The following is an 18,324-nucleotide window of genomic DNA, read 5'->3' as shown; positions in this document are numbered from 1 at the left end:
CAGGAAGATTAAACCTTAGCCCTCCATTTCTGTTTAAAGAAGGTCTTTCTTTTTTAACAAAAATAGCTTCCTTGACTCCTCTTTCAAACCATCTTTTCTCCTGCTTAAAACCTTCACCTCACCGTCTTCAAACGAGTGATTAGAGGCTTCAAGATGGAGATGCACGGCGCTCTGAGGTCCTGAACTTGTATTTCTTCTGTGCTGATAGAGCCTCTTGTGTAGAGGCTGTTTCGTCTCACCTATGTAACGTTCTTTACAGCTTTCTTCACTGCATTGGATCGAATAAACTACATTGCTCTGTTTTTGAGTCGGCAACTTGTCCTTAGGATGAACCAGTTTTTGTCTTAAAGTGTTTCCTGGTTTAAAATAAACAGGGACTTCGTGTCCCTGTTGCATCTCCATCTTGAAGCCTCTAATCACTCGTTTGAAGACGGTGAGGTGAAGGTTTTAAGCAGGAGAAAAGATGGTTTGAAAGAGGAGTCAAGGAAGCTATTTTTGTTAAAAAAGAAAGACCTTCTTTAAACAGAAATGGAGGGCTAAGGTTTAATCTTCCTGGTATCTATAATGGTATACTGAACCCCTGGAAAGGTAGAGGACCAGGACAAGGACATTTAGATGCTAATCAGGTACTCAGGGTGGTTGAGCCAGGGTCTCACAAAGACAAAGAGGATTCTAATAGCCCATTAAGATTCTGAATAGGCTCGGTAGATACAAGGGGGAGTTTCTGTTGAAACAAACAACTCTTTCTACTTCAGGAAGGCTCCGCCCAATGGGCGGGTCTTACCACAGAACAGTATTAATATCTGAGTTCTCGACCTAAATTCTTTTATTGACAATGACTCTTGGATGAGAGTCGAAACGTCTATTTTTTCAAACTGAGTCCAGATGAAACAACTGAAGCTTTTTCTACTAAGTTTCTATTCAATGTTTATAAAGTTGAAAAATATCTTACCTTAAAAAAAAAATATGAAAACGAAAGGTTAGGGCCTGAGGGTCTCACCTGAGAGAGAGGCAGAGTGGACTGGCTCTGGTCCTGGTCCTGGTCCTGGTCCTGGTCCTGGTCCTGGTCCTGGTCCTGGTCCTGGGTTGGGGGCCCCTCCTCGGGCGAAGCCTCCTCAGACATTTTTGCACTGACACAAAAATATAAACACATCAAATTATTATTTTGTCATTATCTGCTGATTTTAAATGAATGCTGACACAGATTTTCAGTTTCCTCCAAAAGTGTCAAAAAATTTCATTCAAACTGACACAAACCAGGCCCCGTGTTAAAACTTTAAACTTAAACAGTTGTGACAGGATGTCCCACATGTCCCAGACTCAGACGCCGACGGGATCACGCAAAATGGACCGCACTTTCTCCCTCTACAATTCGGCACAAACAGTTTTCATGAGTTTCCGCGAGTTTTGCAGCCGCGGCGTTAGAATCCACCGCGCGCTTCTGTTTACGCTCTTTGTGGCTCACGCAAACACCGGCACTAAACACCCGGTTTCTCAAGAGGAGTCCGGTAACGTGCCGAACTGTCTCACCGAGTCCAGCGATTGGTCCAGGTTCGGTTCTGGTTCCGTGAGTTCGGCTGCAGCGCTTTGACCGGGCGCGCGTGCGGAAGCGTTCTGCTTTGACCACAACCAATGAGAAGAGAGGACGTGCGTCACGTGGTGCAGAGCCACTTCCGGGAGCAACAAGGCGGACTGACGCGGATCAGGCAGAACCAGAACCAGAACCAGAACCAGAACCAGAACCATGTCCAGAGCCAGGAGCAAACACAAGACTCTGATCATCACTGACGGTCAGTTTAAAGACCAGGACTAAACCAGGACTAAAGCAGGACTAAAGCAGGACTAAACCAGGACTAAACCAGGACTAAACCAGGACTAAAAAAGGACTAAACCAGGACTAAACCAGGACTAAAGCAGGACTAAAAAAGGACTAAACCAGGACTAAACCAGGACTAAACCAGGACCAAACCAGGACTAAACCAGGACTAAAAAAGGACTAAACCAGGACTAAACCAGGACTAAAGCAGGACTAAAAAAGGACTAAACCAGGACTAAACCAGGACTAAACCAGGACTAAAGCAGGACTAAAAAAGGACTAAACCAGGACTAAACCAGGACTAAACCAGGACTAAAGCAGGACTAAAAAAGGACTAAACCAGGACTAAACCAGGACTAAACCAGGACTAAAGCAGGACTAAAAAAGGACTAAACCAGGACTAAACCAGGACTAAACCAGGACTAAAGCAGGACTAAACCAGGACTAAACCAGGACTAAACCAGGACTAAAGCAGGACTAAAAAAGGACTAAACCAGGACTAAAGCAGGACTAAAGCAGGACTAAAAAAGGACTAAACCAGGACCAAACCAGGACTAAAGCAGGACTAAACCAGGACTAAACCAGGACTAAACCAGGACCAAACCAGGACTAAAGCAGGACTAAAAAAGGACTAAACCAGGACTAAACCAGGACTAAACCAGGACTAAACCAGGACTAAACCAGGACCAAACCAGGACTAAAGCAGGACTAAAGCAGGACTAAAGCAGGACTAAAAAAGGACTAAACCAGGACTAAACCAGGACTAAAGCAGGACTAAACCAGGACTAAACCAGGACTAAACCAGGACCAAACCAGGACTAAAGCAGGACTAAAAAAGGACTAAACCAGGACTAAACCAGGACCAAACCAGGACTAAAGCAGGACTAAACCAGGACTAAACCAGGACCAAACCAGGACTAAACCAGGACTAAAGCAGGACTAAAAAAGGACTAAACCAGGACTAAACCAGGACTAAACCAGGACTAAACCAGGACTAAAGCAGGACTAAAAAAGGACTAAACCAGGACTAAACCAGGACCAAACCAGGACTAAAGCAGGACTAAACCAGGACTAAACCAGGACTAAACCAGGACCAAACCAGGACTAAAGCAGGACTAAACCAGGACTAAACCAGGACTAAAGCAGGACTAAAGCAGGACTAAAAAAGGACTAAACCAGGACCAAACCAGGACTAAAGCAGGACTAAACCAGGACTAAACCAGGACTAAACCAGGACCAAACCAGGACTAAAGCAGGACTAAAAAAGGACTAAACCAGGACTAAACCAGGACTAAACCAGGACTAAACCAGGACTAAACCAGGACCAAACCAGGACTAAAGCAGGACTAAAGCAGGACTAAAAAAGGACTAAACCAGGACTAAACCAGGACTAAAGCAGGACTAAACCAGGACTAAACCAGGACTAAACCAGGACCAAACCAGGACTAAAGCAGGACTAAAAAAGGACTAAACCAGGACTAAACCAGGACCAAACCAGGACTAAAGCAGGACTAAACCAGGACTAAAGCAGGACTAAAAAAGGACTAAACCAGGACTAAACCAGGACCAAACCAGGACTAAAGCAGGACTAAACCAGGACTAAACCAGGACTAAACCAGGACTAAACCAGGACTAAACCAGGACTAAACCAGGACTAAAGCAGGACTAAAAAAGGACTAAACCAGGACTAAACCAGGACCAAACCAGGACCAAACCAGGACTAAAGCAGGACTAAACCAGGACTAAACCAGGACTAAACCTTGACCAAACCAGGACTAAACCAGGACTAAAGCAGGACTAAAAAAGGACTAAACCAGGACTAAACCAGGACCAAACCAGGACTAAAGCAGGACCAAACCAGGACTAAAGCAGGACTAAACCAGGACTAAACCAGGACTAAAGCAGGACTAAAGCAGGACTAAACCAGGACTAAACCAGGACTAAACCAGGACTAAAGCAGGACTAAAGCAGGACTAAAAAAGGACTAAACCAGGACTAAACCAGGACCAAACCAGGACTAAACCAGGACTAAAGCAGGACTAAAGCAGGACTAAAAAAGGACTAAACCAGGACTAAACCAGGACTAAACCAGGACCAAACCAGGACTAAACCAGGACTAAACCAGGACTAAAGCAGGACTAAAAAAGGACTAAACCAGGACTAAAGCAGGACTAAACCAGGACTAAACCAGGACTAAAGCAGGACTAAAAAAGGACTAAACCAGGACTAAAGCAGGACTAAAAAAGGACTAAACCAGGACTAAACCAGGACTAAAAAAGGACTAAAGCAGGACTAAACCAGGACTAAAGCAGGACTAAACCAGGACTAAACCAGGACTAAAGCAGGACTAAAAAAGGACTAAACCAGGACCAAACCAGGACTAAAGCAGGACTAAACCAGGACTAAACCAGGACTAAACCAGGACCAAACCAGGACTAAAGCAGGACTAAAAAAGGACTAAACCAGGACTAAACCAGGACTAAACCAGGACTAAACCAGGACCAAACCAGGACTAAAAAAGGACTAAACCAGGACTAAACCAGGACTAAACCAGGACTAAACCAGGACTAAACCAGGACTAAAGCAGGACTAAAGCAGGACTAAAAAAGGATTAAACCAGGACTAAACCAGGACTAAAGCAGGTCCAAACCAGGACTAAAAAAGGACTAAAAAAGGACTAAACCAGGACCAAACCAGGACTAAAGCAGGACTAAACCAGGACTAAACCAGGACTAAACCAGGACTAAAGCAGGACTAAAAAAGGACTAAACCAGGACTAAACCAGGACTAAACCAGGACTAAACCAGGACTAAAGCAGGACCAAACCAGGACTAAAAAAGGACTAAAAAAGGACTAAACCAGGACCAAACCAGGACTAAAAAAGGACTAAAAAAGGACTAAAAAAGGACTAAACCAGGACTAAAAAAGGACTAAACCAGGACTAAACCAGGACTAAAGCAGGACCAAACCAGGACTAAAAAAGGACTAAAAAAGGACTAAACCAGGACTAAACCAGGACTACAAAAGGACTAAAAAAGGACTAAACCAGGACTAAACCAGGACTAAAGCAGGACTAAAAAAGGACTAAACCAGGACTAAACCAGGACTAAACCAGGACTAAAGCAGGTCTAAACCAGGTCTAAACCAGGTCTAAACCAGGACTAAACCAGGACTAAACCAGGACTAAAGCAGGACCAAACCAGGACTAAAAAAGGACTAAAAAAGGACTAAACCAGGACCAAACCAGGACTAAAAAAGGACTAAAAAAGGACTAAAAAAGGACTAAAAAAGGACTAAAAAAGGACTAAACCAGGACTAAAAAAGGACTAAAAAAGGACTAAACCAGGACTAAACCAGGACTAAACCAGGACTAAAGCAGGACCAAACCAGGACTAAAAAAGGACTAAAAAAGGACTAAACCAGGACTAAACCAGGACTACAAAAGGACTAAAAAAGGACTAAACCAGGACTAAACCAGGACTAAAGCAGGACTAAAAAAGGACTAAAAAAGGACTAAACCAGGACTAAACCAGGACTAAAGCAGGTCTAAACCAGGTCTAAACCAGGTCTAAACCAGGACTAAATCAGGACTAAACCAGGACTAAACCAGGTCCAAACCAGAACTAAACCAGGTCTAAAAAAGGACTAAAAAAGGACTAAACCAGGACTAAACCAGGACTAAACCAGGACTAAAGCAGGACCAAACCAGGACTAAAAAAGGACTAAAAAAGGACTAAACCAGGACTAAAAAAGGACTAAAAAAGGACTAAAAAAGGACTAAACCAGGACTAAACCAGGACTAAAGCAGGACTAAAAAAGGACTAAACCAGGACTAAACCAGGACTAAACCAGGACTAAAGCAGGTCTAAACCAGGTCTAAACCAGGTCTAAACCAGGACTAAACCAGGACCAAACCAGGACTAAAAAAGGACTAAAAAAGGACTAAACCAGGACTAAACCAGGACTAAACCAGGACTAAAGCAGGACTAAACCAGGACTAAACCAGGACCAAACCAGGACCAAACCAGGACTAAAGCAGGACTAAACCAGGACTAAACCAGGACTAAACCAGGACCAAACCAGGACTAAAGCAGGACTAAAAAAGGACTAAACCAGGACTAAACCAGGACTAAACCAGGACTAAAGCAGGACTAAAAAAGGACTAAACCAGGACCAAACCAGGACTAAAGCAGGACTAAACCAGGACTAAACCAGGACTAAACCAGGACTAAAGCAGGACTAAAGCAGGACTAAAAAAGGACTAAACCAGGACTAAACCAGGACCAAACCAGGACTAAAGCAGGACTAAAAAAGGACTAAACCAGGACTAAACCAGGACTAAACCAGGACTAAAGCAGGACTAAAAAAGGACTAAACCAGGACTAAAAAAGGACTAAACCAGGACCAAACCAGGACTAAAAAAGGACTAAAAAAGGACTAAAAAAGGACTAAACCAGGACTAAAAAAGGACTAAAAAAGGACTAAACCAGGACTAAAAAAGGACTAAAAAAGGACTAAAAAAGGACTAAACCAGGACTAAAGCAGGACTAAAAAAGGACTAAACCAGGACTAAACCAGGACTAAACCAGGACTAAACCAGGACTAAAGCAGGACCAAACCAGGACTAAAAAAGGACTAAACCAGGACTAAACCAGGACTAAAAAAGGACTAAAAAAGGACTAAACCAGGACTAAACCAGGACTAAACCAGGACTAAACCAGGTCCAAACCAGAACTAAACCAGGTCTAAAAAAAGGACTAAAAAAGGACTAAACCAGGACTAAACCAGGACTAAACCAGGACTAAAGCAGGACCAAACCAGAACTAAAAAAGGACTAAAAAAGGACTAAAAAAGGACTAAACCAGGACTAAACCAGGACTAAAAAAGGACTAAAAAAGGACTAAACCAGGACTAAACCAGGACTAAAGCAGGACTAAAGCAGGACTAAAAAAGGACTAAACCAGGACTAAACCAGGACTAAAGCAGGACTAAAGCAGGACTAAAACGGGTCTAAACCGGGAATAAACCGGATCTTTTGTGTTCCAGATGAAGAGGAGGAGGTTCTGAAGGAGGAAGATCAGAATCCGTTCTCCTTCAAACAGTTCCTCCGATCCAAGGACCCGGACCAGGACCAGGACCAGGACCAGGACCAGGACCAGGACCAGGAGCAGGACCAGGAGCAGGTGCAGGTGCAGTTTCTGTGGTGATGAGTTCAGTTTGATGAGGTGTTTTCTGTTTCAGACGTCGGACTGTGACTTTTCTCTGGACCAGAGAGAGACCACCACAGAGAGGGACAGAGACCACCACAGAGAGGGACAGAGACCACCACAGAGAGGGACAGAGACCACCACAGAGAGGGACAGAGACCACCACAGAGAGGGATAAGGGACAGAGACCACCACAGAGAGGGACAGAGACCACCACAGAGAGGGATAAGGGACAGAGACCACCACAGAGAGGGACAGAGACCACGACAGAGAGGGACAGAGACCACCACAGAGAGGGACAGAGAGGGACAGAGACCACCACAGAGAGGGACAGAAACCACCACAGAGATGGACAGAGACCACCACAGAGAGGGACAGAGAGGGACGGAGACCACCACAGAGAGGGAGAAGGGACAGAGACCACCACAGAGAGGGACAGAGACCACCACAGAGAGGGACAGAGAGGGACATAGACCACCGCAGAGAGGGGCAGAGACCACCACAGAGAGGGACAGAGACCACCACAGAGAGGGACAGAGAGGGACAGAGACCACCACAGAGAGGGACAGAGACCACGACAGAGGGGGACAGAGACCACCACAGAGAGGGACAGAGACCACCACAGAGAGGGACAGAGACCACCACAGAGAGGGAGAAGGGACAGAGACCACCACAGAGAGGGACAGAGACCACCACAGAGAGGGACAGAGACCACCACAGATAGGGACAGAGACCACGACAGAGAGGGATAAGGGACAGAGACCACCACAAAGAGGGATAAGGGACAGAGACCACCACAGAGAGGGACAGAGACCACGACAGAGAGGGACAGAGACCACCACAGAGAGGGACAGAGAGGGACAGAGACCACCACAGAGAGGGACAGAAACCACCACAGAGAGGGACAGAGACCACCACAGAGAGGGATAAGGGACAGAGACCACCACAGAGAGGGACAGAGACCACCACAGAGAGGGATAAGGGACAGAGACCACCACAGAGAGGGACAGAGACCACGACAGAGAGGGACAGAGACCACCACAGAGAGGGACAGAGAGGGACAGAGACCACCACAGAGAGGGACAGAAACCACCACAGAGATGGACAGAGACCACCACAGAGAGGGACAGAGAGGGACGGAGACCACCACAGAGAGGGAGAAGGGACAGAGACCACCACAGAGAGGGACAGAGACCACCACAGAGAGGGACAGAGAGGGACATAGACCACCGCAGAGAGGGGCAGAGACCACCACAGAGAGGGACAGAGACCACCACAGAGAGGGACAGAGAGGGACAGAGACCACCACAGAGAGGGACAGAGACCACGACAGAGGGGGACAGAGACCACCACAGAGAGGGACAGAGACCACCACAGAGAGGGACAGAGACCACCACAGAGAGGGAGAAGGGACAGAGACCACCACAGAGAGGGACAGAGACCACCACAGAGAGGGACAGAGACCACCACAGATAGGGACAGAGACCACGACAGAGAGGGATAAGGGACAGAGACCACCACAAAGAGGGATAAGGGACAGAGACCACCACAGAGAGGGACAGAGACCACGACAGAGAGGGACAGAGACCACCACAGAGAGGGACAGAGAGGGACAGAGACCACCACAGAGAGGGACAGAAACCACCACAGAGAGGGACAGAGACCACCACAGAGAGGGACAGAGAGGGACGGAGACCACCACAGAGAGGGAGAAGGGACAGAGACCACCACAGAGAGGGACAGAGACCACCACAGAGAGGGACAGAGAGGGACATAGACCACCGCAGAGAGGGGCAGAGACCACCACAGAGAGGGACAGAGACCACCACAGAGAGGGACAGAGACCACGACAGAGAGGGACAGAGACCACGACAGAGGGGGACAGAGACCACCACAGAGAGGGATAAGGGACAGAGACCACCACAGAGAGGGATAAGGGACAGAGACCACCACAGAGAGGGACAGAGACCACGACAGAGGGGGACAGAGACCACCACAGAGAGGGATAAGGGACAGAGACCACCACAGAGAGGGACAGAGACCACCACAGAGAGGGACAGCGACCACCACAGAGAGGGACAGAGACCACCACAGAGAGGGACAGAGACCACCACAGAGGGGGACAGAGACCACCACAGAGAGGGATAAGGGACAGAGACCACCACAGAGAGGGACAGAGACCACCACAGAGAGGGACAGAGACCACCACAGAGAGGGACAGAGACCACCACAGAGAGGTATAAGGGACAGAGACCACCACAGAGAGGGACAGAGACCACCACAGAGAGGGACAGAGACCACCACAGAGAGGGATAAGGGACAGAGACCACCACAGAGAGGGACAGAGACCACCACAGAGAGGGATAAGGGACAGAGACCACCACAGAGAGGGACAGAGACCACCACAGAGAGGGATAAGGGACAGAGACCACCACAGAGAGGGACAGAGACCACCACAGAGAGGGATAAGGGACAGAGACCACCACAGAGAGGGACAGAGACCACCACAGAGAGGGACAGAGACCACCACAGAGAGGGACAGAGACCACCACAGAGAGGGATAAGGGACAGAGACCACCACAGAGAGGGACAGAGACCACCACAGAGAGGGACAGAGACCACCACAGAGAGGGACAGAGACCACCACAGAGGGGGACAGAGACCACCACAGAGGGGGACAGAGACCACCACAGAGGGGGACAGAGACCACCACAGAGGGGGACAGAGACCACCACAGAGGGGGACAGAGACCACCACAGAGAGGGATAAGGGACAGAGACCACCACAGAGAGGGACAGAGACCACCACAGAGAGGGACAGAGACCACCACAGAGAGGGACAGAGACCACGACAGAGGGGGACAGAGACCACCACAGAGAGGGATAAGAGACAGAGACCACCACAGAGAGGGACAGAGACCACGACAGAGAGGGACAGAGACCACCAGTGAGAGGGACAGAAACCACCACAGAGAGGGACAGAGACCACCACAGAGAGGGACAGAGAGGGACGGAGACCACCACAGAGAGGGAGAAGGGACAGAGACCACCGCAGAGAGGGACAGAGAGGGACATAGACCACCGCAGAGAGGGGCAGAGACCACCACAGAGAGGGACAGAGACCACCACAGAGAGGGACAGAGAGGGACATAGACCACCGCAGAGAGGGGCAGAGACCACCACAGAGAGGGACAGAGACCACCACAGAGAGGGACAGAGACCACCACAGAGAGGGACAGAGAACACGACAGAGGGGGACAGAGACCACCACAGAGAGGGACAGAGACCACCACAGAGAGGGACAGAGACCACCACAGAGAGGGACAGAGAGGGACAGAGACCACCACAGAGAGGGACAGAGACCACCACAGAGGGGGACAGAGACCACCACAGAGAGGGATAAGGGACAGAGACCACCACAGAGAGGGACAGAGACCACCACAGAGAGGGACAGAGACCACCACAGAGAGGGACAGAGACCACCACAGAGAGGGACAGAGACCACCACAGAGGGGGACAGAGACCACCACAGAGAGGGATAAGGGACAGAGACCACCACAGAGAGGGACAGAGACCACCACAGAGAGGGACAGAGACCACCACAGAGAGGGACAGAGACCACCACAGAGAGGGATAAGGGACAGAGACCACCACAGAGAGGGACAGAGACCACCACAGAGAGGGACAGAGACCACCACAGAGAGGGACAGAGACCACCACAGAGAGGGATAAGGGACAGAGACCACCACAGAGAGGGACAGAGACCACCACAGAGAGGGATAAGGGACAGAGACCACCACAGAGAGGGACAGAGACCACGACAGAGGGGGACAGAGACCACCACAGAGAGGGATAAGGGACAGAGACCACCACAGAGAGGGACAGAGACCACGACAGAGGGGGACAGAGACCACCACAGAGAGGGATAAGGGACAGAGACCACCACAGAGAGGGACAGAGACCACCACAGAGAGGGACAGAGACCACTACAGAGAGGGACAGAGACCACCACAGAGGGGGACAGAGACCACCACAGAGGGGGACAGAGACCACCACAGAGAGGGATAAGGGACAGAGACCACCACAGAGAGGGATAAGGGACAGAGACCACCACAGAGAGGGACAGAGACCACCACAGAGAGGGACAGAGACCACTACAGAGAGGGACAGAGACCACCACAGAGAGGGACAGAGACCACCACAGAGAGGGACAGAGACCACCACAGAGAGGGACAGAGACCACGACAGAGAGGGATAAGGGACAGAGACCACCACAAAGAGGGATAAGGGACAGAGACCACCACAGAGAGGGACAGAGACCACGACAGAGAGGGACAGAGAGGGACAGAGACCACCACAGAGAGGGACAGAAACCACCACAGAGAGGGACAGAGACCACCACAGAGAGGGAGAAGGGACAGAGACCACCACAGAGAGGGACAGAGACCACCACAGAGAGGGACAGAGAGGGACAGAGACCACGACAGAGGGGGACAGAGACCACCACAGAGAGGGACAGAGACCACCACAGAGAGGGACAGAGACCACCACAGAGAGGGAGAAGGGACAGAGACCACCACAGAGAGGGACAGAGACCACCACAGAGAGGGACAGAGACCACGACAGAGGGGGACAGAGACCACCACAGAGAGGGACAGAGACCACGACAGAGGGGGACAGAGACCACCACAGAGAGGGACAGAGACCACCACAGAGAGGGACAGAGACCACCACAGATAGGGACAGAGACCACCACAGATAGGGACAGAGACCACCACAGAGAGGGACAGAGACCACGACAGAGGGGGACAGAGACCACCACAGAGGGGGACAGAGACCACCACAGAGAGGGACAGAGACCACCACAGAGGGGGACAGAGACCACCACAGAGAGGGACAGAGACCACCACAGAGAGGGAGAAGGGACAGAGACCACCACAGAGAGGGACAGAGACCACCTCAGAGAGGGACAGAGACCACCACAGAGAGGGACAGAGACCACCACAGAGAGGGACAGAGACAACCACAGAGAGGGATAAGGGACAGAGACCACCACAGAGAGGGACAGAGACCACCACAGAGAGGGACAGAGACCACCACAGAGAGGGAGAGGGACAGAGACCACCACAGAGAGGGACAGAGACCACGACAGAGGGGGACAGAGACCACCACAGAGAGGGACAGAGACCACCACAGAGAGGGACAGAGACCACCACAGAGGGGGACAGAGACCACCACAGAGGGGGACAGAGACCACCACAGAGAGGGACAGAGACCACCACAGAGAGGGACAGAGACCACCACAGAGAGGGACAGAGACCACCACAGAGAGGGAGAAGGGACAGAGACCACCACAGAGAGGGACAGAGACCACGACAGAGAGGGACAGAGAGGGACAGAGACCACCACAGAGAGGGACAGAAACCACCACAGAGAGGGACAGAGACCACCACAGAGAGGGAGAAGGGACAGAGACCACCACAGAGAGGGACAGAGACCACCACAGAGAGGGACAGAGAGGGACAGAGACCACGACAGAGGGGGACAGAGACCACCACAGAGAGGGACAGAGACCACCACAGAGAGGGACAGAGACCACCACAGAGAGGGAGAAGGGACAGAGACCACCACAGAGAGGGACAGAGACCACCACAGAGAGGGACAGAGACCACGACAGAGGGGGACAGAGACCACCACAGAGAGGGACAGAGACCACGACAGAGGGGGACAGAGACCACCACAGAGAGGGACAGAGACCACCACAGAGAGGGACAGAGACCACCACAGAGAGGGACAGAGACCACCACAGATAGGGACAGAGACCACCACAGAGAGGGACAGAGACCACGACAGAGGGGGACAGAGACCACCACAGAGGGGGACAGAGACCACCACAGAGAGGGACAGAGACCACCACAGAGGGGGACAGAGACCACCACAGAGGGGGACAGAGACCACCACAGAGAGGGACAGAGACCACCACAGAGAGGGAGAAGGGACAGAGACCACCACAGAGAGGGACAGAGACCACCTCAGAGAGGGACAGAGACCACCACAGAGAGGGACAGAGACCACCACAGAGAGGGACAGAGACCACCACAGAGAGGGACAGAGACCACCACAGAGAGGGACAGAGACCACCACAGAGAGGGAGAGGGACAGAGACCACCACAGAGAGGGACAGAGACCACGACAGAGGGGGACAGAGACCACCACAGAGAGGGACAGAGACCACCACAGAGAGGGACAGAGACCACCACAGAGGGGGACAGAGACCACCACAGAGGGGGACAGAGACCACCACAGAGGGGGACAGAGACCACCACAGAGAGGGACAGAGACCACCACAGAGAGGGACAGAGACCACCACAGAGAGGGACAGAGACCACCACAGAGAGGGAGAAGGGACAGAGACCACCACAGAGAGGGACAGAGACCACCACAGAGAGGGACAATGTTCTGATTCAATGTCTCTGTAATGTCCTGTGTCCTTTAGGGGGCGTATGGGCGTGGCTGGGCATCAGGAGGCGGAGTTAGGGCGGGGTCACTCTGTGCAGAAGAGGAAGAAGAGGTCACGAGGTTTGTGGACTCTTTTACTGCTCAGGTCAGCGTCGCCATGGAGACAGAGCAGCGTCGCCATGGAGACAGAGCAGCGTCGCCATGGAGACAGAGCAGCGTCGCCATGGAGACAGAGCAAACGCTTCAGGAAGTTCAAAATATAAAATAATCCAGTTTCTTAGGTACAAGTGTAACGTAAGTCTGTGCTGTGATTGGCTGCTGTAAGTCTGTGCTGTGATTGGCTGCTGTAAGTCTGTGCTGTGATTGGCTGCTGTAAGTCTGTGCTGTGATTGGCAGGTTCGACTCACGCCCTGACGATGAGGACTCAAGGCGGAGCTATGAAGGCGACGATGAGACGTCTGTTTTAGAGCCAGAGTCCAGACCCGGTCCCGGTCCCGGTCCCGGTCCCGGTCCCAGACCCGGTCCCGGTCCCGGTCCCGGTCCCGGTCCCAGACCCGGTCCCGGTCCCGGTCCCGGTCTACAGAAGGTCTCAGACTCAAACTTCACCAAATTCTTTTGACCAAATCTCAAACGACAAAAGTTTGAACTTAAATGAATCTGTTTTTCAGGTGAAACAAGAAAATGAAGAACTGAAGAAAAGCATCAGAGAACTGAGAGAGCGCTCACTGAGGGAGCAGGACAGGTCTGTGGGGCGGGTGTGTGGGGCGGGGCAGGGGAGGGTCCGTGGGGCGGGTGTGTGGGGCGGGGCAGGGGAGGGTCTGTGGGGCGGTGCGGGGGCGGGTCTGTGGGGCGGGTCTGGAGCGGGTATGGGGCAGGAACCCTAACCTATAACCCCCAACCCCTGACCCTCTTGTCCCCGACCCGCCATATTGGATTCTGTAACTTCCGTCCCGATTCCACATGATCTAGTGCTGACCTTTAACCCTTTGTGTGCCTCAGGGCGGAGCAGTTGAGGGCGGAGCTTCTGCAGTGGCGCAGACGTGACCAGCAGGAGGCGCTGGACTTGGAGACTATGGTTCAGTCTGTGGAGCAGAACCTGAAGCTGATGACGGTGAGTTCAGAGGTCAACTGTGACGGTGAGTTCAGGGGTCAACTGTGACGGTGAGTTCAGGGGTCAACTGTGACGGTGAGTTCAGGGGTCAACTGTGACGGTGAGTTCAGGGGTCAACTGTGACGGTGAGTTCAGGGGTCAACTGTGACGGTGAGTTCAGGGGTCAACTGTGACGGTGAGTTCAGGGGTCAACTGTGACGGTGAGTTCAGGGGTCAACTGTGACGGTGAGTTCAGGGGTCAACTGTGACGGTGAGTTCAGGGGTCAACTGTGACGGTGAGTTCAGGGGTCAACTGTGACGGTGAGTTCAGGGGTCAACTGTGACGGTGAGTTCAGGGGTCAACTGTGACGGTGAGTTCAGGGGTCAACTGTGACGGTGAGTTCAGGGGTCAACTGTGACGGTGAGTTCAGGGGTCAACTGTGACGGTGAGTTCAGGGGTCAACTGTGACGGTGAGTTCAGGGGTCAACTGTGACGGTGAGTTCAGGGGTCAACTGTGACGGTGAGTTCAGGGGTCAACTGTGACGGTGAGTTCAGGGGTCAACTGTGACGGTGAGTTCAGGGGTCAACTGTGACGGTGAGTTCAGGGGTCAACTGTGACGGTGAGTTCAGGGGTCAACTGTGACGGTGAGTTCAGGGGTCAACTGTGACGGTGAGTTCAGGGGTCAACTGTGACGGTGAGTTCAGGGGTCAACTGTGACGGTGAGTTCAGGGGTCAACTGTGACGGTGAGTTCAGGGGTCAACTGTGACGGTGAGTTCAGGGGTCAACTGTGACGGTGAGTTCAGGGGTCAACTGTGACGGTGAGTTCAGGGGTCAACTGTGACGGTGAGTTCAGGGGTCAACTGTGACGGTGAGTTCAGGGGTCAACTGTGACGGTGAGTTCAGGGGTCAACTGTGACGGTGAGTTCAGGGGTCAACTGTGACGGTGAGTTCAGGGGTCAACTGTGACGGTGAGTTCAGGGGTCAACTGTGACGGTGAGTTCAGGGGTCAACTGTGACGGTGAGTTCAGGGGTCAACTGTGACGGTGAGTTCAGGGGTCAACTGTGACGGTGAGTTCAGGGGTCAACTGTGACGGTGAGTTCAGGGGTCAACTGTGACGGTGAGTTCAGGGGTCAACTGTGACGGTGAGTTCAGGGGTCAACTGTGACGGTGAGTTCAGGGGTCAACTGTGACGGTGAGTTCAGGGGTCAACTGTGACGGTGAGTTCAGGGGTCAACTGTGACGGTGAGTTCAGGGGTCAACTGTGACGGTGAGTTCAGGGGTCAACTGTGACGGTGAGTTCAGGGGTCAACTGTGACGGTGAGTTCAGGGGTCAACTGTGACGGTGAGTTCAGGGGTCAACTGTGACGGTGAGTTCAGGGGTCAACTGTGACGGTGAGTTCAGGGGTCAACTGTGACGGTGAGTTCAGGGGTCAACTGTGACGGTGAGTTCAGGGGTCAACTGTGACGGTGAGTTCAGGGGTCAACTGTGACGGTGAGTTCAGGGGTCAACTGTGACGGTGAGTTCAGGGGTCAACTGTGACGGTGAGTTCAGGGGTCAACTGTGACGGTGAGTTCAGGGGTCAACTGTGACGGTGAGTTCAGGGGTCAACTGTGACGGTGAGTTCAGGGGTCAACTGTGACGGTGAGTTCAGGGGTCAACTGTGACGGTGAGTTCAGGGGTCAACTGTGACGGTGAGTTCAGGGGTCAACTGTGACGGTGAGTTCAGGGGTCAACTGTGACGGTGAGTTCAGGGGTCAACTGTGACGGTGAGTTCAGGGGTCAACTGTGACGGTGAGTTCAGGGGTCAACTGTGACGGTGAGTTCAGGGGTCAACTGTGACGGTGAGTTCAGGGGTCAACTGTGACGGTGAGTTCAGGGGTCAACTGTGACGGTGAGTTCAGGGGTCAACTGTGACGGTGAGTTCAGGGGTCAACTGTGACCTAGACCAAAGATTTAAGATTCACTCTGTGTTTGACTCTGACAGAAGCGAGCGCTGAAGGCCGAGGCGTCTGCGGCCAAGCTCAAGACTGAGGTCAAAGGTCTCCAGGTATATCTGCTCTAAACCTAAACCCGCTCCCGGTCCTGGTCCTGGTCCGGGTCTAAACCCGGTCCTGGTCCTGGTCTAAACCCGGTTCTGGTCCTGGTCCTGGTCCGGGTCTAAACCCGGTCCTGGTCCTAGTCCTGGTCCGGGTCTAAACCTGGTCCTGGTCCTTGTCCTGGTCTAAACCCGGTCCTGGTCCTAGTCCTGGTCCGGGTCTAAACCTGGTCCTGGTCCTTGTCCTGGTCTAAACCCGGTCCTGGTCTAAACCCGGTCCCGGTCCTGGTCCTGGTCTAAACCCGGTCCTGGTCCTGGTCCTGGTCTAAACCCGGTCCTGGTCCTAGTCCTGGTCCGGGTCTAAACCCGGTCCTGGTCCTTGTCCTGGTCTAAACCCGGTCCTGGTCTAAACCCGGTCCTGGTCCTTGTCCTGGTCTAAACCCGGTCCTGGTCTAAACCCGGTCCTGGTCCTGGTCTAAACCCGGTCCCGGTCCTGGTCCTGGTCTAAACCCGGTCCCGGTCCTGGTCCTGGTCTAAACCCGGTCCTGGTCCTGGTCCGGGTCTAAACCCGGTCCTGGTCCTTGTCCTGGTCTAAACCCGGTCCTGGTCTAAACCCGGTCCCGGTCCTGGTCCTGGTCTAAACCCGGTCCTGGTCCTGGTCCTGGTCTAAACCCGGTCCTGGTCCTAGTCCTGGTCCGGGTCTAAACCCGGTCCTGGTCCTTGTCCTGGTCTAAACCCGGTCCTGGTCCTGGTTCTGTTTCAGGTCCGTCTGGAGCAGGTCCAGGTTGAAAACTCGCTCCTCAAAGCTTCAGAGTCGGAGCTGGTTTTAACGATGAGACAAAACGCTTTGACGGCTTCAGAGAAACTTCAGGAGACGACGAGCCACGCCCAGATCTGTGTCAGGTATGAGAGACACACCCCCATGAGACACACCCCCATGAGACACACCCCCATGAGACACACACACCCAGAGCTGTGTTACATTCATCCTGAGAGGTTCTTCACTTTATGTTTCAGGCGTCTTCTATCGGAGGCCGAGTCGCTCAGGTTTGTGTCGGAGCTGTTACAATCCATCGACCGAATGTCGTCTGTGTGAGACCGAGTCTGGGACAAGGGACCTGAAGACCAGGACCGGGACCAGATCATGGCCAAAGCCTTGGGTCATGTTTGCCTTCAGTTTGATATATTTCTTCTTCACAGGTTGTGGGTTCGAGTCCTCTGAACTTGAATCTGGTTTAAAACAGAAACACCACAAACTGCAATCATTGTATTAGTACTAAAGTTATTATACTCTGTATAGGAAATCATGTAGAACAAGAAAACACGTCAGATTCTCTTTGAATTCACCTTTTTATTCCAAAATTATTTTTGAACTGTTCAAACACACAGCGCCTCTAGTGGCCAGAGAGAGTTCTTTTTCACCATCTTGACTTTAAAGCACTTGGAACTGTGGCTCGTGCCGCTGCCCCTGTGCATCACCAACTAAACAACTAAAGACTAAGTAGGCTGGTCCCCCTCCGGAGCGGCTGGTCCCCCTCCGGAGCGGCTGGTCCCCCTCCGGAGCGGCTGGTCCCCCTCCGGAGCGGCTGGTCCCCCTCCGGAGCGGCTGGTCCCCCTCCGGAGCGGCTGGTGCTCTGTAATTCTCTTAGAAAAAGTTATTGAAAAACTGGAACGTTTTATTCATTTTACAGATTTATTTTTTAAGAATCTGTA

The 18,324-nt window shown here is 52.1% G+C and overlaps 1 protein-coding gene across 2 annotated transcripts; it reads left to right on the top strand.

Annotated features, from left to right (window-relative positions):
• Positions 1-1,694: 1,694 nt before the first annotated feature.
• On the top strand, positions 1,695-18,314 carry entr1 (endosome associated trafficking regulator 1). 2 transcript variants are annotated; one of them, XM_072432867.1, is made up of 9 exons: positions 1,695-1,790; positions 6,863-6,999; positions 13,519-13,601; positions 13,878-14,067; positions 14,150-14,223; positions 14,481-14,592; positions 16,561-16,623; positions 17,375-17,514; positions 17,629-18,314. In XM_072432867.1, the coding sequence occupies exons 1-9, from the start codon at positions 1,745-1,747 to the stop codon at positions 17,705-17,707; spliced, it is 924 nt and encodes a 307-aa protein (XP_072288968.1). In that variant the 5' UTR covers positions 1,695-1,744; the 3' UTR covers positions 17,708-18,314. The 2 variants fall into 2 exon arrangements, with proteins under 2 accessions (XP_072288968.1, XP_072288966.1); XM_072432865.1 differs by having other exon boundaries at positions 6,863-7,005.
• Positions 18,315-18,324: the final 10 nt, after the last annotated feature.

This window comes from Eucyclogobius newberryi, unplaced genomic scaffold (assembly GCF_026437365.1).
Source record: "Eucyclogobius newberryi isolate DKJ021-1_F unplaced genomic scaffold, fEucNew1.0.hap1 SCAF_6, whole genome shotgun sequence".
NCBI classification, from domain to species: domain Eukaryota; kingdom Metazoa; phylum Chordata; class Actinopteri; order Gobiiformes; family Gobiidae; genus Eucyclogobius; species Eucyclogobius newberryi.
Note: the sequence above shows the minus strand (reverse complement) of the source record. Positions and strands in the feature narration are given on the sequence as shown.

Bases quoted from the DNA above. Each gene is read 5' to 3' on its own strand.
- entr1 (XM_072432865.1), top strand. From the start codon at position 1,745: ATGTCCAGAGCCAGGAGCAAACACAAGACTCTGATCATCACTGACG. The intron at 1,791-6,862 runs GTCAGTTTAAAG...TTTGTGTTCCAG, and splicing joins GACTCTGATCATCACTGACG to ATGAAGAGGAGGAGGTTCTG. The intron at 16,624-17,374 runs GTATATCTGCTC...GTTCTGTTTCAG, and splicing joins CTGAGGTCAAAGGTCTCCAG to GTCCGTCTGGAGCAGGTCCA.